Source organism: Aspergillus costaricaensis (genome assembly GCF_003184835.1).
Source record: "Aspergillus costaricaensis CBS 115574 unplaced genomic scaffold BO79scaffold_76, whole genome shotgun sequence".
Lineage (NCBI taxonomy): Eukaryota > Fungi > Ascomycota > Eurotiomycetes > Eurotiales > Aspergillaceae > Aspergillus > Aspergillus costaricensis.
The window spans coordinates 15,194-40,499 of record NW_020291876.1 but is presented as its reverse complement, the minus strand read 5'-3'; the positions used below and the strand labels follow the sequence as shown (position 1 = coordinate 40,499).

Below are 25,306 nucleotides of genomic sequence, written 5' to 3'. Positions count from 1 at the left end.
CTGCTATATTGCTGTCACCTATAATCCATCTAGATCGTTCCATGCAACTTTATCTATCTTCCCAGGGATGTAAAAATGCTAATCTTGACCGATATCTTTACCCTTGTTATCGGCCCGATCACTAATCATATTCGGATCAGTAATCATGGTGCAACTTTTCGAGTCTCATAATATCCCTCAACTCTCAGCTTAAGAATCATCTGGCTAGCAGATATAAGTATCTATACCATCAAGCACCGGTATCAGCCTCATAGACAATAACCCAACTCAATCATTACACCCAATCCCGACGAAAATATCATCTCAAAATGCCCCTCTGGCAAATCTACCACCCACCAACCACATTCACCTACCCATCATCCAAGCACTCCTTCGCTCAAGACATCACCAAATTCTACACCGATCTCGGCCTTCCCGCCTTTTACGTGGTCGTCAACTTCATCGCGACACAACCCGACGATGTCTACGTCGGAGGCACATCCAAACACCCCACCGACGATAAACCATTCGTCCGGATAGTCATTACGCATATTGCGCTACATGTGCCGGATTCTGACGCTGCATATGCACGCACAACAAGTCGGCTGGATAGCGTCATGAAGCCACATCTTCTGGATAAAGGGTACGATTTCGAGTATCATGTTGATGAGACGGATAGACGGCTGTGGAAGATTAATGCGTTGGTGCCGCCGCCATTTGGGAGTGAGGGGGAGAGGGTGTGGGTGAAGGAGAATAGGGCGGTGGAGTATGAGGGGGGTTCTTCTTCGCTCTGATTTATTCATTCTCTTTCGGTTCGAAGGAGGGGAGATGTGGTTGGGTTTGGGTTGAGGTTATGCGATGGTAGGGTTGACTGGGGAGAATGGAAGCTATGTAGGTGCATTAAGACACAAATAAATGAAGCATGACATTGAATTTCACATCCTTCCAATGCTCTGCAGGATATAATCCCTACAGTATATAGCTTGCGGTTGAAAGATATTCTAACCACCCCGGGGTGATAGTTCCTACAAGTTAGGTAGTAACTACAGACGGATCATGTGTCCAATATCCATAGAAATGTATGTAGCGTTTATATAATGCGACTAGAAGCACTACTGAGCTAATATTTTAGTCCAAAGCTTCTACTGGTGTATCATTCCAGCTATATAGCTGTCAGTAGCTCGAACACTAATAACGTTGCTATAGCATTTCTCCCAGAACATGTTCAATGGTACTAGGTCTCAAATGCCGAAAAATAAATCAAGAAGTCAGACTCTTTGATTCTGGCTATCAGTATTCAATAAATAGCATTCATTTCTCGTAAACGTCTCAGCGACTCCAATCATCGATGATAAAACCGGACATGGAGGTGAAAAGTCATAAATGCAGTTTTAGAAACCGGCCCGCTTACCAAATTAGGTATATTTCCGCTATATCCGCCATCGGGATAGTAACATCCATCCCCGAATGGAGCGGAGAATTGTTATTATTAGAAATATGATGATACTCTACTAGATTAATTCAGGAAGAAGCTTTCACAAGATACAGAAGGTTGTCTGCACATCAATGAACAAAAGATATTGGCAATTGCTTACGTGCAGCGGATGTATCTTCCTCAGATATCCTCTTCCATCACAGTAGTACAAGGAGAATAAGTAGTTTGTTGAAGTAGCTAAAAGAATCAAATAATCCGATCAAGAAGCTTGAACGTACATGGTTCACTAACTACAACAGTCCTAAACTGCATTATACCGTATGAAAAGCTACAGTTTCGGAAGATGTGGAGAGATCAACTCCCCATCCATAAGGCCGACTACCCTCGGAAAACATAATGATTCCGGGACTCATATCCCGGGCAGATACGGGAGTCCGATTTCTCTAGCTATGTGTCCTAATGGGAAAAGACATCAGTAAAAGACCAAACTTCTACATATCTACCTACACTGTAAGACTAAGCATGTAGATGTGATAACCGTTCCCCCGTTGACTTCCCGAGTATCTAATTCTTCGGTGTGTCTTCATGCTTCCCTCGGGGTTTCTATCTCCGGCGGGGGAGGTGCTCATCTCGGCTATACATATGCAGATGACATCTCGCTCTCTCTCTCTCACCGTATCGAGATCTGAACGGTAGTCCATAATACCATCTGTCCATTACAACAGTTGACAGCCATACGTACCACCGTAGAACCACTCCTTCCATGTACACAATACATCCCGAGACAGGGCCGCGTGGTCTACCTTCCTGCTAATATTGGAGATAACCCGGTGAGATGAAATCGATGCTACCCGGCCAGACCAGACTAAACCCGGGGCCTCGACCGTAAGTAAGCGAAAGCTCAAGCTCCAGCTGATGTAAGTCTAGCCCGATAATCTCACATCGGCGACGACAGCTCAGCTGGTGCCTACGCAGTGAGTTTCCTCCTATTTTCCCGACGGAGCTAGAAAACGGGCTCGCCCATGATAACCTCGGGAGATCACTCTGGAGGACTTTGGGCTGGCGGGGGGCAGGTATGGATCTCTGACAGCTGGGGGTGGGTGGGTTGGGATTGTTCTGTCATCCGGGAGTTCCGCTTTCGATGGATCAATAGTTATGTTTATGTTTATGTTATGTGTGTGATGAGTTTGTTTGTTTGTTTATTTGTTAATGGGGTAAACGCAATGATCTGGAATCCGAGTAAGATCATTTCCACGACTTGGGTTGTGGCTTGGTGAGTCGTCTACATGGCTGAATGGCGATACGTATCTTTTGCCGACGTTCACTGCCTCACAGCCGACGAGGCCAGATAATCGCCTGCTCTGAATTGGATGGGTGGCGATGCCTTTTTTCCTCCTCCTCCACACACCTCCCGATTAGGGTTCGTATCGGTTCACGTGCGAAGTTGGGAACCAGGATTTGAACCCCGGGGAAAGAGAAGAAAGGTACTTTGGTTTTTCTTCTTTTACTCCACATGGCTGGCTGGCTGGCGTTGGTGAGTTTCCCGATGGGAAAAAGTAAGTTTGAGTTTAAGACGATAAGGTCAAGCAAGCGACGAAAACGGGATCTCCATTAGTTATCGTAGCTGCTGCTGCTGCTGCTGCTGCTGCTGCTTACCAACACGATCGGAATGGTGGAAATTATTATCACTTCGCCGGTACTAATACTACTTACTATCACTAATAAAGTAATATTGGCAGCGGTAGCAGTGTCTGGCCGTCCGGCGGATAATTCTCCGCCTCCGCGCCAGATGATGGGATGGGATGGCTAAAGGGTAAAAAGGCAATTGGTAGCAACCCCGGAAAAGACTTATGCCCAGCCCACTCCACCCCGGGGCCGGAGGTGACTCGGGCAATTTTTTCTTTTAGTGTGATTATTTTATTTCTCTACTCCGTAACTAGCCCCAGCCGGGCGTCAAGCCAGCGCGTGGCATCCTGAGACGGGAAGGAAATAAGTGGCGCCGGATGAGCGAATGGGAGGGCTGACAGGGCCACCTGTAGGATTGACGCCATTACTACAACGGGAGTTGGCTTGTCCTTGGCGCGGTGGATCGGCTTCTTTCGCGTGGTGGTCATTTTGGCTTTTGGGTCTTGTTTGGCTGGGCACAGAGGCTTAGGGTCGCCGAACTAAGGCACGCTGGAGGGTTTCGAGATGTCATGGGGTCACATGGATGACATCGTTGCTCGGTACAAGTCCGTGGGGGAGAACAGGACTTTGTTGCTTGTCCCTCCACCCTGGGTGAATCCCGTAGTTACTACGACCCTGGACCTGAGGTGAAGTAGCATTGTTGTTCCTCGGGTCGGCGGCCCGTTTGGTGAATATATACTACCCAACATCCCGATAGTCCATGTGACAATTGTCACGGACTCCCCAACGTGACAGGATCGACACTCGGGGTCGCAACAACACTGCAGGAGATGCAGACGCTGACAGGCTCAGCTCATCCTTACCCCATGGGAAACCCCGACGAGGCGCATGCGAAAGTTGGAGATGACAGCGGGTGAATTTACTCGATATAGTAAAGCAGGGATGAGGGTAGCTCTGACGGTCTGATCAGGATGATGATGATGATCATCATCATCAGAGATGAACAAGTCGGTGATGGTTTTCGTGCCGTGAGAGTGTCGGAGAATGCTCCGGGGATGTCCGACTCACCCGTTGCACCGCCAAGAAGTGTTTAGTCATGGGTATTTTGGCTGACTTGCTGGAACGAGAAGAGAGAAGAGAAAATGGAATGGAAGATGGTGTGAACTCTGGCCAGAAAAGCAAGAGTCCGGAGGGTAATTGCGGGGTCGGTTCGCTTGTTCTGCCTCGGGTGGCGGTGGAGACCAATCAGCATCGCCGGTTGGCCCGACTCAGCGGCCACGGGACAACCGGTTAAATGCAACGCGGGGACTTGCCGGCGGTCACCGATCGGTCGGCTTACTTGGTTCTGTGGGTGTTTGGTTGGAACTACGAACGGGGACTGAAGTAGGGTAAGGTGAGGTGAGGTGACGGGGAACGGGGGTTAACCCAGTAAAGCAAGATACCAATCAGGATAACCCGTAGACGGAGAGACCATCGAAAATCATCAGAGAAGTAATCGACCCATCAATCGGAGAGGTCTGTTCAGAACTGCATGATTCATACTGTAGGTAAGTACTTCTCTGTACAGTCGGAGAGAGAGCACGGTCGGTCAGCAGCCAGTTGCCGTGTCGATCGGGAATCGTATCCCTGCCCCAGCCAATCTTGCCCAAACGGGACGCAGACACTTTTGCTGAAGCAAAGTCCTGCAAGACCAAGGTCCATGGCCCAGCCCAGGCGGATGATCGTGATCTCATCTCGCTTCTCCCCCGCGGGGAGATCCGATGCAGGGGGAAAAGAAAAAGTGAGGGAGGGATGACGCTCTCACGAAAACCGGCAGGGCCAGCAGCTCTTTTCTCTTCTCCCCCCCGTTGTACCCTGGCCCTCGCTTCTTTCAGATGCGTCGATACCCGAGGTTCGTCAACCCACGATCGGGCTAGAATCATTTGCCGTCCGTGTCTTTCCCCTCATTTTCGACCCTTCCGTTTGGCCTGACTGGGGGGTGGTGTTGTGATGGTTTAATTGGAAGGTAGTCGGTGTCTTGGCCTTTCATTAGTCTGCAAAAGGAATGGACAAGGTCTGTGGACTGGAGGGTTAGACTTTTGAAAATTCCGGGGTACGGTGGTCTGCTTTTGTAGTAGTACTTAATTAAGTAAAGGAAAAGGGAAAAAGAGTTTAGAGGATGTGGGTGGGATGACTTGGTGTGTCTTGTTTACCATAGAAGGAAGAATGGGCAGCAGGAGTAAGCAAGTAGTGAGCTGAGCCCTATTCTTCTCTCTCCCTCCCTTTCATTCTCCTCCCGCAATCTGGTTGGGTTTCTCGGATTCGGGGGTATTGTCGTTTTGGGGCCTCGCGTCATGCAATCCCCGGATTTTGTAACGGTTTACGGGGCGAACTCCATTCCCATGCCATGCGAGGTATAAGGGATCTGACCTATTAATATAAATCCGGGGAGGGTGCTACACTTGGTGGAAGATTACTTTATGTTCGACCGACCCTTTTTTTTTTTTTTTTAATTATTATTCTGATTTTAAAATACTAGGGAAAGTAGTGTGTCTGACCATGACACACAGCTACTTAACTGACTACTCACCGGGCGAACTCAAGGGCCGTCATGTTAGGTAATGGAATGGGCAGATGGCGGTCAAGTGACGTTCCACAACACGGCTGCTGGTAACCGGCATCTCGGTCGGTCGGTACAGGTACGAAAAGGTAAACCCGGAGCCATCGTATGTGGTCAATTTTTAGGGATGAATGCCCAGTTCTTTATTGATAAAGCTCTCTCCACGTAGATATTACCATCATCATCGTCATCATTCAAATGTGCTTACAACCGTGTCTCCAATTATGTGGAAGAGTAATGACGGGGATGGAGCAATGAGCATGGAAACACAAGCCACTTGAACCGAATGGCATTCGGTCGGGCCCTCCGCGCCAACTGGCAGCCGAGCGAGAGAGTCCGCGTTGGGTAAGATTGGATACGCAGGCGTGACCCCATCAGCGCCACGGGGACAGGCCTTCTCCGGACGGAACCCCAGTATTGGAGTCAGGCATGGCGTGTAAGGTAATTTACCCGAAGCCGCCTCTTCTCAAAACCAATAATTAATTTTATTCCATTTTATTTTCTACACTTTTCCCATCTCCCTGGGGGAACTGAAGGTGTTGTGTGTTGCTCTCTTCACCTCTCTCTCTCTCCCTCTCTCTCTTGTTCTCTCCCTCCTTTTTTCCATCTGACCACCCATCGAGTTTCATCATCCAGCATCCCAGTAAGCAGTATTATTTACAACTACCCTTCCATTTACTTACCTTTTCTTCTTTTCTCCTACTTTCATCAACTCATATTCTCCAAACTACTACTGTACTCTTTCCACTACTCCATCTCTCGGCAGTCGGAATCTGGCTCCACCATTCTCCGGCCGCTCGGTCGCGTCCTTGCATCCTCAGGCCGCACTAACCCGCTCCGGACTAACTTGGGTCGGGCCTCCGCAAATGCGGATGGGCCTTGCCTGTTTGGGTCGATCCGTTCTGCTGGCTGTTTTTTTCTTTTTCTGATTTTTCCTTTTTTTTCTTTTTTTTTCTTTTTTTCCCCCCAAAGTCAGTCTGTTGTCTCGCCGTCGGCCGGAGTCATCCTGTTCTAAACCTGAGGCGACGGGCGGCTCTCACCATTCTCCTTCTGCCTCTGGCTCTGGCTCTTCCCCTTCCCCCATCTTCTTCCTTCTTCACGAGCTTCCTCTGCTTCCTTTTTCTACTTTTTCTCTCCTCCTTCCCCTCTTCTTCCTTTTCTTCTTTTTCTTCTCGTCAATACTTCCCCTCTCCTCTTCCCCACAACCGAAAATCCCCCATCCCTTCCCTTCCCTAATCCACCCGACACACATCCTTTGGGCTGATTGACCTTCCCCCAAACTTCACGTTGCCGGTCCGGTGCCCCGACCCTGGGCCTCACGCTACTTCGGCCTCCCCCACACTCCGCGTATTCCGTTCAAGGGGAGTTTTAGTCAAAGCCTGGAGGAACACACACACTCACACGCACACTTATTCCCCCAACACCCAGTACATATCTACTACTACCACTACTCGTACTTCTTCCCGGAACCAACCAACCCTGTCTGTCTGGTGGATAACTACCATCGGCTGGCGGCTTTTATCCCTACCTTGCTGCTCTCTCTCTCTCTCTCTGCTTCTTCCCCCCAAATCTCTCCAGTCCCCACTCTAACCTGACCCTCTTACCCGACTGGACTCCATTCTCTCTCTGCCCGTTACCCACGTCGCACATTATTGGTGACATCGTGGGTTGAATAATTATTCCTCCTTCCTCTCTCTCCATTCTTCGATTCGGCTTCCCTGGCTTTCATTTTCCCGTTCCCCGGCTGTCGATTTATTCATTATCCCACCCTTCGCTCCACTCATCTCCCTCCCTCCCTCCCTCTTTTCGTTTTTCCCTCTGCCTTCCGTTTGCCGCCGCCTACCCATCCATCCTCTCTGATCTACTAGTTAGTACTTCTGTACTACTACCGCTACTCCGCGCGCGCGCGCCCTGTGTCTGCCTCCTCCCGACATCATCCCCGGTATCTAGTCGGTGTTGTGACTGCACTACCCTCCTTGCTTCCTCGTCCAATTTTCTTTTTTTCTATTTGGCATAAGAGAAGCCGACGCCAGCAAAGCGCAATTTTCCCAAAATCAAGGTCAGTTCCTACCGTGGGTAGATCTCCCGTGCACACATACAGACACACATACACACACAATCCCTCTCCCTCTGTTCATTGTTAGTCGGGGTGGTACAGAGAGTACTGACGGCAAAAATACGACAGCCGCGGCCGGTCATCGCTGTCGCCCCTTGCGACCCAGACCGTCTGGAGTCTGGTTCGGAATCCCGGGGAAAAACTACCGGAGAAATACGGCGGACGTGAGGACAATCCACTCGTGTCAACAGTGGTCCCGGGGACGGCCTTGTCCCTCCTTCTCTTCCTCCTCTTCCTCACCTTCTCTCCTTGTCCTTCCCTTACCTCGTCGCCTGTGATCTTCACCTCCTTCCCACCTACCCTGCCGGAGAGACGGGCATCCCGTCTCTCGCGCCCGCCTCTGTCGTCACAATGCGATCCAGTATCGCCTGCGCTCGTTGCCGTCGAAGCAAGATAAAATGTGTCAACGCCGGCATCGATACCACCTGCCGCGCCTGTGAATCCTCCGGTCGAGAATGTGTATATCCCGCCCCCGCCATCGGAGTGGGCGGTGGTGCGGCCAAGCGAGACCTGGCCGCGCTGGCCGAGGGCGAGGAACGGAACAATGATTGGGATAGCCCCAAGCGACAACGGTCTCGAAAGGCCCCGGGCATCTCCTCGTCCGCCGCAAAGGATGGCGCCCGATCCGCACTCGACGTGCTCGATTCGGCGGTCCTGACCACCAAGGTCTGGGATGCGGTCTTCGATCTCTTCCAGTCCCACTTTGCGACCATGCTCCCCTTCCTGCATCCTGCATCCTTCATCGGTCAAACGCGCCAACTTTCCACCCCCTCGACCAATCCGTCCACCCATCCAGAGCACTCGCGCGACCCTGCGCAAAGCCCGCCTGCAAGCAAGCCGGATCTCAACCCGCTCATTCCCCTCGGTGTTCTCGCCCTCACGGCCCGTTTCCACCCCCAACTGGTCGCTTTCCACTCTCCACCATCTCCCGGAAATCCTTCCAATCCTCTTGTCGCTTCGGAGTTCTATGCGACGGCGTTGCGTAGCCGGCTGGCCGGCGTCGACGGCGCCAGTCTCGCGGTCACGGACCTCACCCGGGTCCAAGCATTGCTCATGCTGGCGCTGCATGAATGGGGCATGTGCCGCGGCAAGAGCGCCTGGTTGTATGTCGGAATGGCCATCCGGCTCTCCCAAGCCATGGGTCTTCCCTTCGAGCTGGAGAATGAGCTGGCGTCTCGCGACGGGCCACGGTCGCCCTTACTGAAGACGGAGGCCGAGATGTTCGGTATATCCCGTCGGCCGGTGGAGCCCAGAGAACAGACCTCGGATGATATCATCGCGCTAGAGACGAAGCGTCGCACCTTCTGGGCATGCTTCATTCTGGACCGTTGCTTAAGCAGCGGCAAATATCGACCGCGTATGATCCGTGTTAAGGAGCTGGGTATCCAACTTCCCAGCGATAACGCCTTTGCGTTTGGAGAACGGGTCCGCACGTCCCGTCTCAGTGAGCCGGCTGCCCGCCGCCCGCAATCGTTCGGCTCCCAGGGCGTCCAGATTCCGAGCATCCGGCAAAGTCTGGGTGCTCTCGGTGACGACCGGTTACCGACTAATGGTGCTCCCGATCCCAAGTCTTCGTGGTCACCTGTCTCGCGACGGAAGGATTCCAGTGAGGATGAAATTGATCGATGGGAGGTTGGTGCCGAGGAATCCGTGCTCAGTCGGGTGATTCGTATCATCCGCATCTGGGGAAGTATTGCCAAGTGGTCTTGCGCTGGGGGAAGAAGGTAAGCTGCCGCTTTAAACAATTGTCCACATCGAAAGTCTCACCCCAGCCACAGAAACGAACAGTTGCCCCCATGGCACCCAGACTCGCGTTTCTCCCAGCTTCGAGCGATGCTGGGCGAGTTCCAGGATAGCCTCTCGCGCAACTTGCAGTACTCTCCACGGAACACGGATACGCATATCATGTATAAGAACACGCTCTCCCCGTATACGGTCATGCATGTGGTCTATTTCTTGTCGGTCATTGTCCTTCATCGTGCGTATATCCCATTCCTACCCGTACGATGCTCGGAGCCGGTTGGGCCCTTGGACGAACCGCTGTTCCCCGTCGAGAAGCCCGGTGTGGCAGAGGCTTTCTGGCGTGAGAGCGCTCGGGAGCTCTTCAATGCCGCCCGGCAGATGATTGATCTGGCGGTCACCTGCCAAGACCGCGGCGTCCTGGTCGAGAACCCTCTCGTCGGGTTTGCTGTCTATAACGCCGCTTTCATCGGCGTGTATGCGGCCCATTTCCCCCACATGGATCCGGATGCCGCTTTAGCTCCAAGAGACCGTAACACTCAAGGCCAGGCACAAGCCCGTAAGGCCCTTGACATCCTGCGCGATATGCGGCTGCGTCTGAAGATGGCGCGGGGGTGGTTCCGCACCCTCAACCGGCTGCATAGTTATTTCGCTAAGGTCAAGCGCGATTTCCGCCGCTCCTCGCGTAAGATGGACATGGATGGCGTTGATGTGCATATGAACGGGGTTCGTCCGGTGCGTGAAGGCGGCGCTGGTGGAGGTCTTGAGGAATTCAAGCTCTTGGAGAAGCTTTTCTTGGAGTTCGGTATCATCGAAGACCAACTGCCTGATAACAGTGCGGAGGATGATGGCCTGGCAGCAGTCAGCGATCGGGCTACCAACCTCAGCGATGCGGGCAGCAATGCTGTTCGCAGTGAAACTGGAGACACGGGCGAACCTCCACTGGATGGTGCAGGCGGACGCCGTGAGTCTTGGGTACCCATCAATAGCCCCGGCATGTCGCTCCCTGGCCCGGATGGGGAGCGACGGCCTAGTCTGCCTTTGCCCCCAGGCCGCTCCTTGCAGTCCCAGTCTCCGTACTCTCTACCATCTCTCCAGCACCATCCTGACGCAGGACTATACAACTCGTCTTCCCCCAATCTCCCATCTCTGGGACCCCCTGGCCCGTACGGTGCCCCACCAACAACGACGGCAACAGGGTCCTCACAGTATGGGGCACCGCCGCCCAACAACCGTTTGCAGCCTCTCAATTCGTGGCTGAACAATCGTCAGCAGCCTCCTCCGCCTTATTCGCAGTCGCTGCCGCCCATCAATGCGGCTACTTCACACAGCTTGCCATTGCTGCCCCCACCTGGCTCTGTCGGACACCCGGGAGCGTCACCACCGGTAACACTTGATGGGCTTGACACGGTCAACACCAACGGGTTGTGGTCGACCAGCCTGGGCGGAGATGATGTGCTGGCGTTTTTGGAGGGATGTGAATACGACCAGCTGCCGGCGACGACGCGGTCGGAGGTCGGTGTTCCGGTCGGGTGGCTCAGCACGGTGTGGACCGAGTTTGCCCGCTGATGGGGTGGATACATGCTCCCCACCATTGCATTTTGCTTTTGTTGCTTTGCCTTGATTATCTCTTTTTCCTTTCCTCCATTCTTTGCTGATGATTGAGCGATCCTTCGTCTGTACCATTATTTCTTATGTGCGGCTTCTGTATTGTATGAATATGTATGCGCGCTTCGGCGGACTGACGAGACCACGCGACACTTCTGGGATTGACGCGATGTTTGAGGGAACGCGGGAATTTCTTTTTTGTTTGTTTTCGAACTTCGGACACCTGGTTCGGGAAAAAATTGGCATGCGAGGGCCGGATGGGTTCTGATTGATGCGATTTGGATTTGATTCCCCTGGCGCCCCTGGTGCGGGTGACGAAAGGATGGAATGGGATGGGCCGGGTTTATGAATGTTACTTTGACAGCGCGGCGTCTGGCTGGTTGATTACCTCAGTATGGGAGCATCTAGTACCAGGACATTCTATCAATTTCGTTGCTTTCGAGCAGATACCAATGGATCAGATGAGTAGTTGTAGGCTATGCTTATCTAGATGTCTAAATGCGGGAAGTCGGTGAACCGTTAAACTTGCTGTGGTAGATAGTAATGCTGTGGATTATCTATCATCTAAATGCTGCTTCTTCCATCAAATAGTCAGTGTGGCCGAGTGGTTAAGGCGATAGACTAGAAATCTATTGGGTTCGCCCGCACAGGTTCGAGTCCTGTCGCTGACGTTTTTTTGTTTTTGTGTTTTCCTGGCTCCACCTCGGGTCGGTTCCACGGGAGCTTCAATTTAAGCTCCCGATCGATAGTCAAGTTAGCTAGTTAATCGTCGCTCAACCATGTGGTTTGCGGATCACCGCATGTGACTGTGACATGATTTCTTTGTATTATGGTCTCAGTCTTCAAAACCGTCATCATCAAATACCAGGATAGCTATGATAATGTCTTTCATTCATGTTGGATTCTCGTGTGTTGTTTTGGGAGTAATGGACTAGTTAGGTAGTCTGTCTACTAAGTAAATATATATTCTGCTGTTACTACAGTCCACAAAGGGTATATCGAACGTCGGTCCACATTAATACCCTTCATTAAGTTATTACAAATCTCTTTATACTAATGGACAAAGTTTATCGAATTAAAGTATATAATATTCAACTAATACCCCAGAAAAGCTTAATTGCTACGCATCTGGAAACTACTAGACACTAGCGCAGGGACTGCGTGGTTCGGTGCTTATGTGCTTGGTTTTTATCTTATCTGCAGATTTATCAAAAGAGCTAGGATATAATAGACTTGCATACTTCATTAGTCTTATTCATTAAGACTAACTTCATATATCCCTAGATTAATTTCATAACCATTTTCGGCCGCATATTATCCTCCATTGTAATTTTTCACCGATAGGCCCTCACTATTCTTCAATCCACTTTTATGAGAGTATTCTAGCACCTCGGTAAAATCTCATAGTAATAACCCCCGGATTCCGAACTGTTCTATGTACCACACCCGAGAATTCCTGCTCACAGACAGTCATCCATGTCTCGTAATTCCTCGCCAACCCCAGGATACATACAACCTTGTATCCCCTATACCCAAGCCCCCACCCATTATTTTAGGTAGGCAAATTATATTACCTTCCTACTGACCATCTCGTTGGTTGTCACTGTTGCGACCATCCCTGTCGCGACGCACACGCCGGAGCTCCTCCTCAACCCACGTACGCCGGGCGCTTGCAGCAGCCAATTCTTCAGCGGCGCGGGCAAGCCTATACTGGTTCTCCAGTTCCTCGACTGGCAATGAGACGAGGTTGCCACGAGGAATTAGATCAAGCTGAGGCAGACCACCCCGTGTGAGCAGCCAGTTGTCGATGGCGCTCGAAGGGGAGCGAGCCCGCTCGCGATACGTCGCTTCGCGATGAAAGGGAGAGCGGGATCGCTGGCGAGCAGGCCAAGGAGGGAGGACAGGAGAGGGCAGCCAGCCGTTTTGCTGTACGAGTTTTCGACCTTCGGAGTTCTCAACGTCCACCATGCTGACGTCTTCCTCGATGTCCCTTGATTGGCTTGTGGACTTAGGAAATAGAGCGAATCCTCTCACTATGGCCAGTTATTTGATGAGCTGGACGATGGGGTAACTTTACCTGTGGTGTCTGTGGAGATCAATGGTTCCGATTGGTTTCAATGTCAGAAACGATACTAACAGGATCTCCCGACGACGCTGTAAGAAGGATCATCGAGAAGATAATCAGCTTAGGAGAAACCCTTCAGACCCTTAGGGGGCGCGGCCGAGTGCAGTTGTCATCGGATCGATTTATTGTGCAATCCACCCAAGCATTCCGCTAAACAGGTAATCTTATTCTCTTGGACCGTTAAACCAACGACTTTCCCATCGTGATGTGACTTCTTTGGCTCATTTCATAAAGAATATTAAACCAAATATCTGTCCCGATTATCACCAGACCTACCAATATTGTACGAAATGCCTTTTTTTGGGGCTTAAACGGTAAGGTTCCCAACAAAGACCAGAATCTGACGTTCCCGGCTGAACCCTACATTGAGCCGTTGCTAGTCGGCAATTGAACCAACACTGCTGGAATTTCCCGACACCTTCGTCAGCATGAAGATGACCATGGGAGCTTCTTAACTCCAGTTAGGATATATCAACAATTAGTAAAATTGCCACACACCCCCACGAATGAGCCTGCCGACCAAAGCTCGCAGACCCGCATCCCGCAAAATAAGCATGACATCTTTTGGACGAATATGTTGACCATCATTCGTCCGATAGGCGAACACGTTCTTCAGAAGGTGCACAGCCACCAGTTCCTGCGACTGGTAGGACCAAGGCCAATTACCACCGGCAATAAGAGCAAGGCCGATCACATTGATGAATAGGCGACGAATTTCTACCACACTTTACTAAGTGTTGGAACAATTCCGCGAATATATGAAAAACGTCCGTCTCATACCTTCCCGACGCGCTGTACGCAGTCAGCATAGCAACCATAACTAGCTTGTTAGAGTATATTTTCGAAGTGAAGATGTCGAAGATGTGGCTGTGATTGCGATAGTTGGTTAACAGCATTATGCATGAGAGAATGCATTTTATAGGCTCTCCATCAAGGACCTCTTCAAATACAACGCGCCCTTCTTGGACGTTGTAACTGATATTCAAGTTAGCAGAATTAAGTCCAGATAACAAATCAAGACGATTGCCTTAGTCGTTAGAATTAGGATAATGGTGGTAATTTCATCTTCCTGGCATTGACTTGCCTTATCGCAAGCTCCTTCGTGCATTGCTGGACAGAAGCCGCATAAATCCCGAGTATATCAAAACTAAGGACCGAATATTTAGCATATTCAAAATAAAAATGAGCTGTTCATCTTTCCGAAGAGCAAAAGCCACCACAACAGGCTCGAAAGGTGAACGCCTCAGAAGATTATGTGACGCGATCTTAAACGTTGAGTCAATAAATATTTCATCCAAGACGCCAACGACACACCATTCGTAGTCCCCCTTGATTCCCTTTTGGTTCTAATTATTTCATTATTTGCTGGTCTGCTGCAAGTCAGTTTGACAAAGACCCACCGTACTTGTCGGTGATAGCGTGGCTCTGCGGCCTCGAGCTTGAGGACGTGAGCTTAAACATCCTTTGGCTAATTAGGTCATCATTTATCTGTCATCTTCTATTGCCATATCGAGCTTGTATCGTCGCATGCGGAACCGGACGAGCTAGCTACGTCAGCTTCGTAGTCGCTCGTCCCGGTGGAAGACTTTCGCCACTGCCTCAGCAAGATTATCCTCGCTGTATTCCCATGCATGGGATCAGCTCAGAACGCAAAAGTTTCATGTGGCGTCGATGAACCTCCTTCCTTGAGCATCCACCGCAGGTGGATTCATCGCTTTGAATACCGTGAATCTGCTTATGAGGAAGGCAGTATCCGGTGAAAGATCCTGAGCATTCAACGCAGTCATACTTTATTGGACCCAGTAACCAGAAGAGTCTTGTAATCAAGAGCTGTCATTGAGCAGACAATAACATTGGTTATACTGAGTATTACATTTTCCGGAGGACTTGGATCAGGCTAACGCCGCAGACTACCTCTATCTGTAGAGTAATAAAAGCCTGTCGGATGGCATCATCAGGTGGGACGGTCTCCGAAATGTGTTACAGCCTCTATTGCCGAAGCTTCCGTATAGCAGTCACTGTTTTCTGAGTGTCAAGGGAAATTAGCCACCATTACCTGCCTCGAGCTCGGTTCCATGCGCAAGAAGTGTGCGCCTTAGCAAGAACCCCTGATGAGACCTTCTTTATTGGTAGGCCCAGTTCGTGGTTCAAACTTCTTATTGTGGCTTTTGCTTTTGCGATGTTAAAAGGCAAAATGTAGCGATGATATCATTGCGCCGTATGTGACTGGAGGCGCGTAGTGGTAGATCGTCTAAGTCGTACTAATGTACTAGCGAGGTTCTTTAGCGATTCGCCCTCGTGTGGCGTGCAGGAAGTCAGTAAGGGTATGCTTATTAAACTCGCTTAGTTTGCGTAGTAGTTCGTATTCCTAACTGATGTGTGCTTCCTGGAATGATCGCACTTGTTGTTCTGCATTGACTTGGGTATTAACCAAAGGAGCGAGGTATGACAAGAAAGGATTTCGGCTGAGCTAAAGCTCGGAAACGCGGTCAGTGTACGGCGGCATCAGCTAGATGCTTGAATCCGCTATCGTCTGTCCATCGGCTGTAATGATAATCACCAAATCTGCCTGCGTAATTGTCATCTAGGCTTCCAAGAAATTCTAGTCAGCATATGAACGTGACAATGTCTAACTTTACCTCAATCGTTGCACGTTTGGGATAGTGTCTGTCACCTGGAGGACAGAACCGGCAATAGAGTCACTCTGAGTGACGGCTCTCAATTCGCTTAGTTTTGGACATTTTCGCATGAAGTAGTAGATATGCCACGAGTAATTTGAATTACATTATAATGCTCTGACTCTTGAGATCAACCCGGTCATGTTCATGGGAAAGGATACACATATCTACGGCCGCAATAGAAGATTTTAAAGTGGCTAAACAACCAAGACAGAGGCTGGTGACTGACTGAAACTGACATGTCAGCTGTCACGCTCGCTTATCTCTTTATTAATTGTGTGTTTAGCTGCAGTATCGACTATCCAAGTACATGCGGCCTTGTGTTGCATCACATGGTGATTTTAGCGAGCCTGAAGGACTCGACAGCGTCGAGGATCATATTGTTGTTTCAAACAGTGAAGCACCCAGTAAGACATCTTAGCAGGCCATATCATATGAACTGTGTCGAGTTGAAAACTAAACCGTCGTGCGGCTCCGCTGTCCTGAAAGTGCCGTGCTCAAGGATGCGTACTATTGACAGCCCAAAATCAATATCTGTGCACCATGCCTCATGCCGCCAGGTGGGATTGAGGACCCGATGAGTTACCCCTGACATTTTGAAGACCCCCTCATTGGCGAGACCATTATCGTCCCCAGGCTTGGTTCTCTGTTGAGTGGATGCATCGCCAACCAGGCTCTGTCGATTTTGTAGGGGAGAATCTTGGCTGCGGGTCCATCGTGCCGCAAATGTCTGACAGCGCGGATCGGTATGCCATTGTATGTGGAGCCCATGTACCAGAGAACCCTTTGGGATGAGTGTCCTGCAGTCACTGATTGAATTCTCCGATCGAAAGTCGCCGACCTTTAAGATCATGTCATGGCAAAGGGCGAGCTCGAGCTTGAGTTTGGCCTCGCGGGAGGTGTACCGAGGAAAAAGCTGAAATTTTTTCTCTGCTTCTCGCCGCGGTCATTCTTTGAGGTCGTAATATGAAGAACACGCGGTCGCTGTCGTCGTTGTCGTCGTTGTTATCATTGCTGCTGTTATCATCGTTGTTGTTGTTGTCATTGTCAGTGTCATTGTCGTCATCATCATGATCGTCGTTGTTGTTGTCGTTATTGTCATTATCGGTATCGTTGTCGGTGTCGTTGTAGTTGTAGTTGTCGTCGTCTTTGTCGTTGTTATTGTCGTTATTGTTATTGTCGTCGTCGTTGTCGTTGTCGTCGTCGTCTTCGATCGTCGTCGTCATCATCATCATCATCTTCGAAGAACACCAGACGGTGGGAACCCACGCAGAGCCGTGGGAGATCGTAATGGTGCTCGGTGGCATTTGATTCTGAACCATGGCGACAGTTTTACAATCATTCCCATTCCCAGAGCTCGTAATGCACCAGACTGTGCGGTCTAACCATCCAATCCATCGCGACCGTAACCACCTTATAGCTGTCTCTATAATCATGGGAGATAGCTAGATCGCAATCCCACCAGTCGGAGCTCTTGAGCGTACTCCATACTCGTTAAGCTGCACACCCAATGGACTTAGGATCTTGGCACACGTCAACGCGTTTGAGCATCTTATGCCATTGGAGTGGACCCTGCCGACATCGCGACTGATTTCTTCTCATCACGTTGATATAATTATTTGTGTTGACTGTGCCAGAGTACATAGCCAGGGAGATTCCCTGGAATTGGCAAATGACCTGTTACGGCCCTTTTTCCCTGGGCTGATGGGTATGAAAGGCCATCGCGTGCGAATGCGATGCTGAGTTTCGCCGCCTGTGTAATTCCCGACCAGTTGCGTGACTATCAGAATGCATGCACGTCATGCGATGGAGTGGTATTAGAGATCTAAGCATAGTCGCTGTTCTGTTGGTGTTGGAAGTTGCTGGCAATGTCGTTGGCTAGTCGTTTTCAATAGCGCTCATATCCCACATGTCGTGTCGCTTTAATACACTCTCGATATATTGGATGTCCGCCCGAGACGAGATAATCTCACGTACGACTGAAGAATGGTCGAACACTCTGGCTTCTATGAATGCGAGGGGAATCGGTTGGCGAGCTTTGGCTGAGAGATGGCAAACTTTGGCGTCGGAGGCGGAGCGATGGTGACAGATGGAGGCGATGAATTCAGTCTGTAAAAGCCAATGGTTAGATGCCATGTTTGGCTGGAAAAAATAGTTGGTGATGAACAACCTACCGGTCGGCAGAGAAGGAATCCAACCGAAACTCTCGAAGAGAGCCGGCAAGGGATTGTAGACCACACTCTCGAAGAGAGGTGGCTGAAATCATGTTAGTCGAGTGCTGGGCAATATGGAAAGCAGTTATACTTACAACAGATTAAGTAAAAACCACACTCTCGAAGAGAGGCAGCTGGAAATCATGTTAGTCAAGTGCTTGACTATTCGTCATAGATGGTAGTGTACTTACCAGGGGTTAGTAGAAGACCACACTCTCGAAGAGAGGTAGCTTGGGGATTCATATCAGCCAGGTTCTGGGTGTATCTGAAAGACAGGAGCGCTTACAACGGGGTTTAGCAGACTATCGCCTCTCGAAGAGAGGAACTGATAATATGATCAGTAGGTTAATACCAGATGAAGCCTGTTAACGGACAGATGTACACACCGATATCTGCTAGGATAAACCGCACCTTCAAAGAAGATAGCGGCTGAGGATATGAAAACCACATTCTCGAAGAGAAGTGGCTGGAAAACATGTTAGCCAGGTTCTGGGTATATCTGAAAGACATAAGTGCTTACCAAAGGGTTTGGCAGACCATCACGTCTCGAAGAGAAGCGCTACCATTATAGTCAGTGCATTGTTATGAAGTCTTTTTTGGCAAAGGGACATGTGTACTCACCGATATCTGCCGAGATATACCGCATCCTCGAAGGAATAGCGGCTGATACTGTTGTCAGCAGGTTGACATAACAATTCTTTGGAGACAAAGTGCTCACCAAACGTCTGGGACCAAAGAACATAGGAAAAAGACAAGACCCTCGAAGAGAGCTTGAACGAGTCCCTCTATAGACGCTCGGATGAATATATCGTACTCTCGAAGAGAGGCCGCTAGCGCCTGTCAGTACAATGCCATTTACCCTTAGTCACTGGAGGCTCGTGTACATACACAGAGAAAGCAACGAAGTGAAACTCTCGAAGAGAGCCTTTTACTGGGTCAACAGGAAGATGTGAGTGTCGGACCGGACAGGAACGCTCACTAAACCTCGCCTAAATAGACCGCACTCTTGGCGAGATGCGGCTAAGACATGCTGTCAGCCAACTAAACTCTATAAAAACTTCGAAGAAACTGCCTGTGTCACGTACCACTATTATCGAAGAAGCCAAAGCGACCGAAGCTCACGAGGAGCAAGCCTGCCTCGCGAGCAGTCATGGTCTGACTGAGAACCCGAATTCCACGGTTGTCTAATCAACAAGCGAAACCGAGAGAATACCCCTCTGGGATGAGGGTCGTACCTATACAGTGAGTTAGTCGGCTTCTTACTAGGACACAGCAGAAGGGTGAAAGGAAGGGGAATGAAATCAGAGTCGAAGACGCGATGCTCAACAGAGTAGAGAGAAGAAGGGAGAAGATGGGAACGTGGGGGAAGAAGAAAAAGGCGTAAGCGAGATGGAGTATGACTGGTTTGCTGCCCCGTTGCCCTTTTCGGCAGGGGGCACAACACGTGCTCTCCTGCTCTCCTCAAATACAAGGCAGTCACTCACTTGTATGAATTGGGAAGAAGTGTTGTATTGTGACCGGGCAAATACTCCATGGGGTCACAATACTGAGGACTGCCGAAGTAACGGCATAAGATATGAAAGAGCTTTGCGGCAAATGAGTGCTTATCATGCAATACTCTGCGAAGGGACCACTCCACCGAACATGATGTTTTTTATCGAGGAGGTAGACGTATTCTCTGATATACCAACGCCTACAGCAAAGAACATGACCAAACGAGGAATATTCGGCATCAGAAACGTGGGATTGAAGTATAGTATAGCTGATGTAGATCATATTCGTGGGGACTAAATGGCAACTTAGAGCTGGATACTATAAACACTTGAGTCTTCAGACAGTGGGACATTGAGAATATAGAAATATGAGTAAACAACGAAAGGAAAGATGATGAAGAAGGGAAGAAGATTTCGGAGGAAAAATGGCCGTATTTATATCCATGGAGAGACGGTGACTGGCTTGCTTGCAATGGTGAAGCTTGATGCTTCGTGTGAAGGAATCATTCATAGAATGCTTTAGATTGATAGTATCCTGCCTCATTACTACACTTATCACATTAACTCAGGCCCTAATAAATCTTCATCTTTTTTCATTCCCACCGCGTCAGCTAAGAACAGTATCTTAGTATGCTTCTGGGGAACCATGGTCATCGCCGTCTCCGAATACTAACGTGGCACTATAACATCACCACTATTTGACTGCGTTTATACCATGGGCGAAGGATATTGGAAACCATATCAATTGCCGACATGTGAGGGAATTGGTAGACTGTGATAGCAAAGCACTTGGCACACAGGTTTACTTTACTGCAGAGCCATTCAATTCTCAGTCATTCAATTCATGATCAGAAGAGATCTGGCACTGACGGGCTTCACCCAGGAAGGCTTCACTGTAGTCAATCCTCGAAATTCCCTCCTACAATGCTTCCCAGAATTCATCCCTATTTTGGCCTTATTACCATGCCGAATTTCAATGCCATGTTTAGAAGATTGGGCGAATTGGATGAGCCGAAATACGGATATTGGAAACGCAGAACAAGTTAGAAGCGCCAGAATAATTTTTATGAGAATTTATCATGAAAACTTGTCGGTTCAACATATATGTTGTTCCTCGTCTGAATACTGCTGCTTCAGCTACTATGCGTCACTATCATCAACATCGGCATCACTCCGCTGGCTAATATTTGCAGATAATAGCTTGTCATCTCACCCATCCGTAATAATAAGCAGGTGCTCTACATTTCCCTCCCCACCCATCAGCATCCGATCAATTTTCTTGACCGATTTACTCACCAGCATGGCTTTCTGCTAATGCGTTGGATGGGAGAACCTCACGGGATGCCGTGTCTGATTGCCCTCGAATCTCAACATGAAAAACGCAAGGTCTGCGTGGGTACACTTGCCACTCACGATACTTATCAGAATGAGCGGCAGAGAAGTGGAAATTTCCCTCCATATATCACTGTTCACCGCGAGGCTGAGATGCTGTCTGTAATACTGACACTAATGATAGCTAGTGCTTACTGCGGGGATCTACTGATGCTTTGGCCTTATATCATTGACCGGAGAGAACTGCACCGCAGGTCGGTTCGGCTTCAACCAATCATCCATGCAGTCTAATTTAGACTAAATAAGTACTAGTAGTAGATAGCTCAGACGTTGGAACAAATCCCCACTCGTGCTGTTTTGTGCCTGATTGCCGCCCGGGGGATTTTCACCCCATCGCCCGCACGACCTTTCACTATCCTCCGATTCATAATCCTTTCTACTCCATTAATCAACACTTCTAGCACCGCAAACTCAGCACAATGGCCCTCATTGCCATTGTAGCCCTTCTCTCTATTCTCGTAAGTCTGTCTAATTCATAAGACGCACATCATATCTGACAGCAACAGTACCTCACCACCCTCATCATCTACAACCTCTACCTCCATCCTCTCTCTATCTACCCCGGTCCTCTGCTCTGGCGCGCATTCCGCTTCCCTTTCATCCACGCCAACATCAGTGGTCATCTACCCCATCGCATTCGCGACCTCCACGCCAAATACGGTGACATCGTCCGGGTTGCCCCCGACGAACTGTCTTTCCTCGACCCCCGAGCCTGGCGCGACATCTACACAGACCGCGAATATGTTCGTCCCCACCAATACAAGGACCAGCCTCCCGGCAAGACTGCCGCGAACTTGATCGCATGCTCGGAGGAAGAACATGCCCGTCTTCGCAAGACTCTCGCCCAGGGGTTCTCTGAGAAATTTACCGCGTTGCAAGAGCCGATTGTCCAGAAATACATTGACACGCTATTCGACAAGCTCGATGCAAAAATTTCTACTAATAAAAGCGAAAAGAAAAGCGCTGACGTGGACCTTGTGGAATGGATCAATTACCTCGCCTTTGATGTGATCGGCGATCTGACATGGGGTAGCTCATTCGGATGTCTGGAGGGACTGCAGTATCATCCGTGGGTGCAAACAGTTAGTCAGTTCAAAGCTGCTATTATTGTCGGATCGATGAAGTTCTACCCTCTGCTTTACCGGTTACTTCTGGCGATTACTCCTGCAGACGCGCTAAAACCAGTGATGGAGATGTGGAAAGTCACAGACGAAAAGGTCGCACAGCGAGTAGCAGCCAGTTCAGCCGGTGTTACTTCAACCACACACCCAGACTTCGTGGGAACAATGATAGCTTCGAAGGTCATGACGCAGGAAGAAATGGAAGTCAACTCAATGATGATCGTCGCAGCGGGAAGCGAGTCAATCACCACCCTTATCACAGGTATCATCAACTACCTCTTGCGAGAGAAGGACCAAAAGACCCTACAGAAATTGGTGGACCTTCTCCGCCAGACATTCTCCACAGAGCAAGACATAACAGCCACCCGGCTCAAGTCTCTCCCATACCTCGATGCAGTCCTCATGGAAGGAATGCGGCTTTGTCCCACCATCCCGGACGCGATGCGCCGACAGGTCCCGCGCGGTGGAGCAACCGTAGCCGGCCAGTTTGTACCCGATGGGATGATTGTTTCTATCCCTCCATTTGCCTCTTACCGCGCAGCACGGAATTTCACCCACCCGAATGAATTTGCGCCAGAACGATGGTTAGAAGAAGACGAGCGGTTCCGTGGAGACAGTGCGAGACAGAAGGAAGCGTTCAATCCCTTTTCGCTGGGACCACATAATTGTCCGGGACAGAATCTGGCGTGGATGGAACTGAGACTTATTCTGGCGCGACTTCTATGGAAATATGATCTGTCTACAAGTGTGGAGCTGCCGATTTGGGAAGAGCAGGGGATATGGTGGTTTTGGGATAAAAAGCCGCTTGTTGTAAAGGTTCTACGTAGTCATTAGGAGTTTTATGCCACGTGCACCGTGTTTAAGTATAGACTGACTAGACTAGACCCCAAAATATCTGGGTTAGGGTGATATTATAATTATTAGCTGGCAATATACCTCAAGCAAGTACGACAAGCCAATCCAGTATCCTCATCAACTGGACCTTCTCCTACTTAATGTAACTACCCTGTAACCCCTCAAGAGCTCCCAGCCAAGGCACTAATAGGCGTGACACCAGGGAAGAACGACGCCGGAATATCAGGAATCGGTATGGAAGCCGACGTGCCGAAAGCGGTGGCCAAATCATCAGTCATAGTGGGGGCCTCGTATCCCGTCGGAGCAGAGTTCACATAAGTCGTGGTAGTATAGGGAGTCGTGGTGCCAGTAGCAGAGTCGAGGCAGTAGCCGGATCCGTAGGCGTTTTTGCAGACATACTCATCGTAAGCGCCTTCCTCAACCCACAAGTCGATCTGGACGAGGCTGATATCGGTGCAAGGGGTGTCTTCAGGGCAGATGACCCGGATAGGCGGCCGGGTTTCGCCATCGACGGCGGTTCCCGTCCAGTTCTGGAATGTGATGTTGTGGTAGTAGATGCCGTCACCGTCGATTGCATCCATGCTGCTCCAGTAGCTGTCGAGGTCGAGGGAGTAGGCATTTCCATGACCTATTCCATCATTAGTATGTGTGGTGGAGAATGCTAGAGAAAAGATAGGGTTAGGTACCAATGAAATTCTCAAAGACGACGTTGGATACATCGCCCGAGCCACCATTGCTCTTGATCATCATCATCTGGTTCGAGTCCCAGGTGTAGACATTGCGGTAGACGATGTTGCTGACGTTGGCGCCGGAACCGAGGGATCCGATGGCACATCCGCCACTGGAGTTGCAGTAGATATTTTCGATCAGGAAGTTGTGGGAGTTGGTCTGTTGCGGTTGGAATTAGGAGCTTGGCAGTTGCAAGATATCGCAGTTCACTCACCTTGGTTGTGACACATTCATCCTTATTAGTAACCATAATCTATCATATCGTTAGCTTAGCTAAAAACAAAATGAAGTGAAGTATAAGGGACAGCGGTACACACATCGTGAATCCACATATTGTCACCATACACATCGATTCCGTCCAAACCACCGTGGTCGGCACCGCGGATAGCCATATTGTACACTTCTCCATTGTAGCCGCCGTCAATGACGAAGTGGAACATGGGCGAGTCAACCAACACCAGGTCATGAACAGACCAGTCCGACACATCGGAAATGTGCAGCATCCGGGGACCGGTGTAAGTATCATCGCGGTGGTAAAGGTAACCGCTACCCTGAATCGCACCCGTTGCGTTTGAACTAAAGAGCTCAAAGTCACTGCCACCGCTTATCTCGAACATGTATGACTGGGAAGAAGGCGATGAGTCGCGGTAGAGGACGCCATCGAGCTGAATAGCCCAAGCAGAGCCATTCTCTAAAGAGATCCAGTTCTTCAAGAGATAGTCGCCCTCAGGGACGTAAATGAGACCACCGTTACCGCAGTCGGCAAAAGCGTCGATGATGGGCTGTCCCACGTCCGTGGTGTTGTCTGAGCTGGCTCCGTAGTCGAGGACGTTGCACGTCTTGACGGCGGCCTTGTCTGAGACGGAAGTCAAGGGTCCAACAGATCCTGTGAGTTGGGCGTGGACCGAGTTGGTAATTGAGAGAAGATAAGTTGCCACGAGAAAGGAGCTTGACAAGGTCATGGTGCCGGTTGTCGAAGATAATAATGCTCAATGTTAAGTGAGCGTGATAGATCTAATACTCTCTCTGGCGGGGAACATTGCTTCAATGGTCTTATACTCTTTCCTTCGGCCGGGAGAGCCCAACTTTCTCCGATGATCGACAGGAACTATGTCTGCAAGCCCCTCCCCTTGAAGCCGGAAACCCTGGAGAAACTGTTTAGATTTCGCAAAACTTTCCTAGGTTCCACCAACAGGAGTGTCACCCTGAATGACATTATTCAATGACCGTTGGACTGCTGACGGATATCCTGACATGGCATGACTCGCCATAGGACGAGCTGACGCAAGTCAACGTTGCCCTGCCCCTGTCTCCACACGGTTCGATATTAACCGCGCGCCGATCTTTCCAGATGTTGCTTAACTCGGCCTGCCATCACCCGAACTGCACGGGCCAAGGGAAGAAGTCCTCGGTATTATTGTGGCTATAGAGCCCGAGATGAGGCGTGCTCTCAGAGTAACAATTTGTGTCTGCAATTTGACGGTGTGTGGAATTGTCAAGTCGACATGGGCATTGAGAGGAATTCAGGGTAGAGTCCGAGAGGAGACAAACAGGAATGTTGGCGAGTGTCTCCACTTTGGATCGGATTGGACCCTGC

The 25,306-nt window shown here is 49.9% G+C and overlaps 7 protein-coding genes and 1 non-coding gene across 8 annotated transcripts; 4 read left to right on the top strand and 4 right to left on the bottom strand.

Moving 5' to 3' along the window:
* Positions 1-222: 222 nt before the first annotated feature.
* On the top strand, positions 223-886 carry BO79DRAFT_280154 (tautomerase family protein). Its single transcript, XM_025688032.1, has one exon. The coding sequence runs from the start codon at positions 309-311 to the stop codon at positions 771-773; it is 465 nt and encodes a 154-aa protein (XP_025533674.1). The 5' UTR covers positions 223-308; the 3' UTR covers positions 774-886.
* Positions 887-7,630: 6,744 nt separating this feature from the next.
* On the top strand, positions 7,631-11,551 carry BO79DRAFT_184192 (putative C6 transcription factor). The gene is made up of 2 exons (XM_025680310.1): positions 7,631-9,479; positions 9,534-11,551. The coding sequence occupies exons 1-2, from the start codon at positions 8,107-8,109 to the stop codon at positions 11,062-11,064; spliced, it is 2,904 nt and encodes a 967-aa protein (XP_025533673.1). The 5' UTR covers positions 7,631-8,106; the 3' UTR covers positions 11,065-11,551.
* Positions 11,552-11,693: 142 nt separating this feature from the next.
* On the top strand, positions 11,694-11,774 carry BO79DRAFT_t272. Its single transcript has one exon. It is a non-coding gene; the product is annotated as a tRNA-Ser (tRNA).
* Positions 11,775-12,681: 907 nt separating this feature from the next.
* BO79DRAFT_260819 (uncharacterized protein) lies at positions 12,682-13,071 on the bottom strand (the record flags this gene model as incomplete). Its single annotated transcript, XM_025686426.1, has 1 exon — positions 12,682-13,071. The coding sequence occupies one exon, from the start codon at positions 13,069-13,071 to the stop codon at positions 12,682-12,684; it is 390 nt and encodes a 129-aa protein (XP_025533672.1).
* Positions 13,072-13,706: 635 nt separating this feature from the next.
* Positions 13,707-14,124, bottom strand: BO79DRAFT_260818 (uncharacterized protein; the record flags this gene model as incomplete). Its single annotated transcript, XM_025686425.1, has 2 exons — positions 13,707-13,953; positions 14,009-14,124. The coding sequence occupies 2 exons, from the start codon at positions 14,122-14,124 to the stop codon at positions 13,707-13,709; spliced, it is 363 nt and encodes a 120-aa protein (XP_025533671.1).
* A 2,123-nt stretch (positions 14,125-16,247) lies between these two features.
* Positions 16,248-19,271, bottom strand: BO79DRAFT_233867 (uncharacterized protein; the record flags this gene model as incomplete). Its single annotated transcript, XM_025684314.1, has 10 exons — positions 16,248-16,383; positions 17,965-18,015; positions 18,081-18,162; positions 18,506-18,585; positions 18,663-18,710; positions 18,741-18,782; positions 18,838-18,932; position 18,979; positions 19,052-19,139; positions 19,205-19,271. 10 exons carry the CDS (start codon positions 19,269-19,271, stop codon positions 16,248-16,250), a joined length of 690 nt encoding a protein of 229 aa, XP_025533670.1.
* A 2,122-nt stretch (positions 19,272-21,393) lies between these two features.
* On the top strand, positions 21,394-22,959 carry BO79DRAFT_280140 (cytochrome P450; the record flags this gene model as incomplete). Its single annotated transcript, XM_025688031.1, has 2 exons — positions 21,394-21,462; positions 21,511-22,959. The coding sequence occupies exons 1-2, from the start codon at positions 21,424-21,426 to the stop codon at positions 22,957-22,959; spliced, it is 1,488 nt and encodes a 495-aa protein (XP_025533669.1). The 5' UTR covers positions 21,394-21,423.
* A 177-nt stretch (positions 22,960-23,136) lies between these two features.
* BO79DRAFT_280137 (rhamnogalacturonase E) lies at positions 23,137-24,671 on the bottom strand (the record flags this gene model as incomplete). Its single annotated transcript, XM_025688030.1, has 4 exons — positions 23,137-23,608; positions 23,667-23,868; positions 23,924-23,962; positions 24,027-24,671. The coding sequence occupies 4 exons, from the start codon at positions 24,669-24,671 to the stop codon at positions 23,142-23,144; spliced, it is 1,353 nt and encodes a 450-aa protein (XP_025533668.1). The 3' UTR covers positions 23,137-23,141.
* Positions 24,672-25,306: the final 635 nt, after the last annotated feature.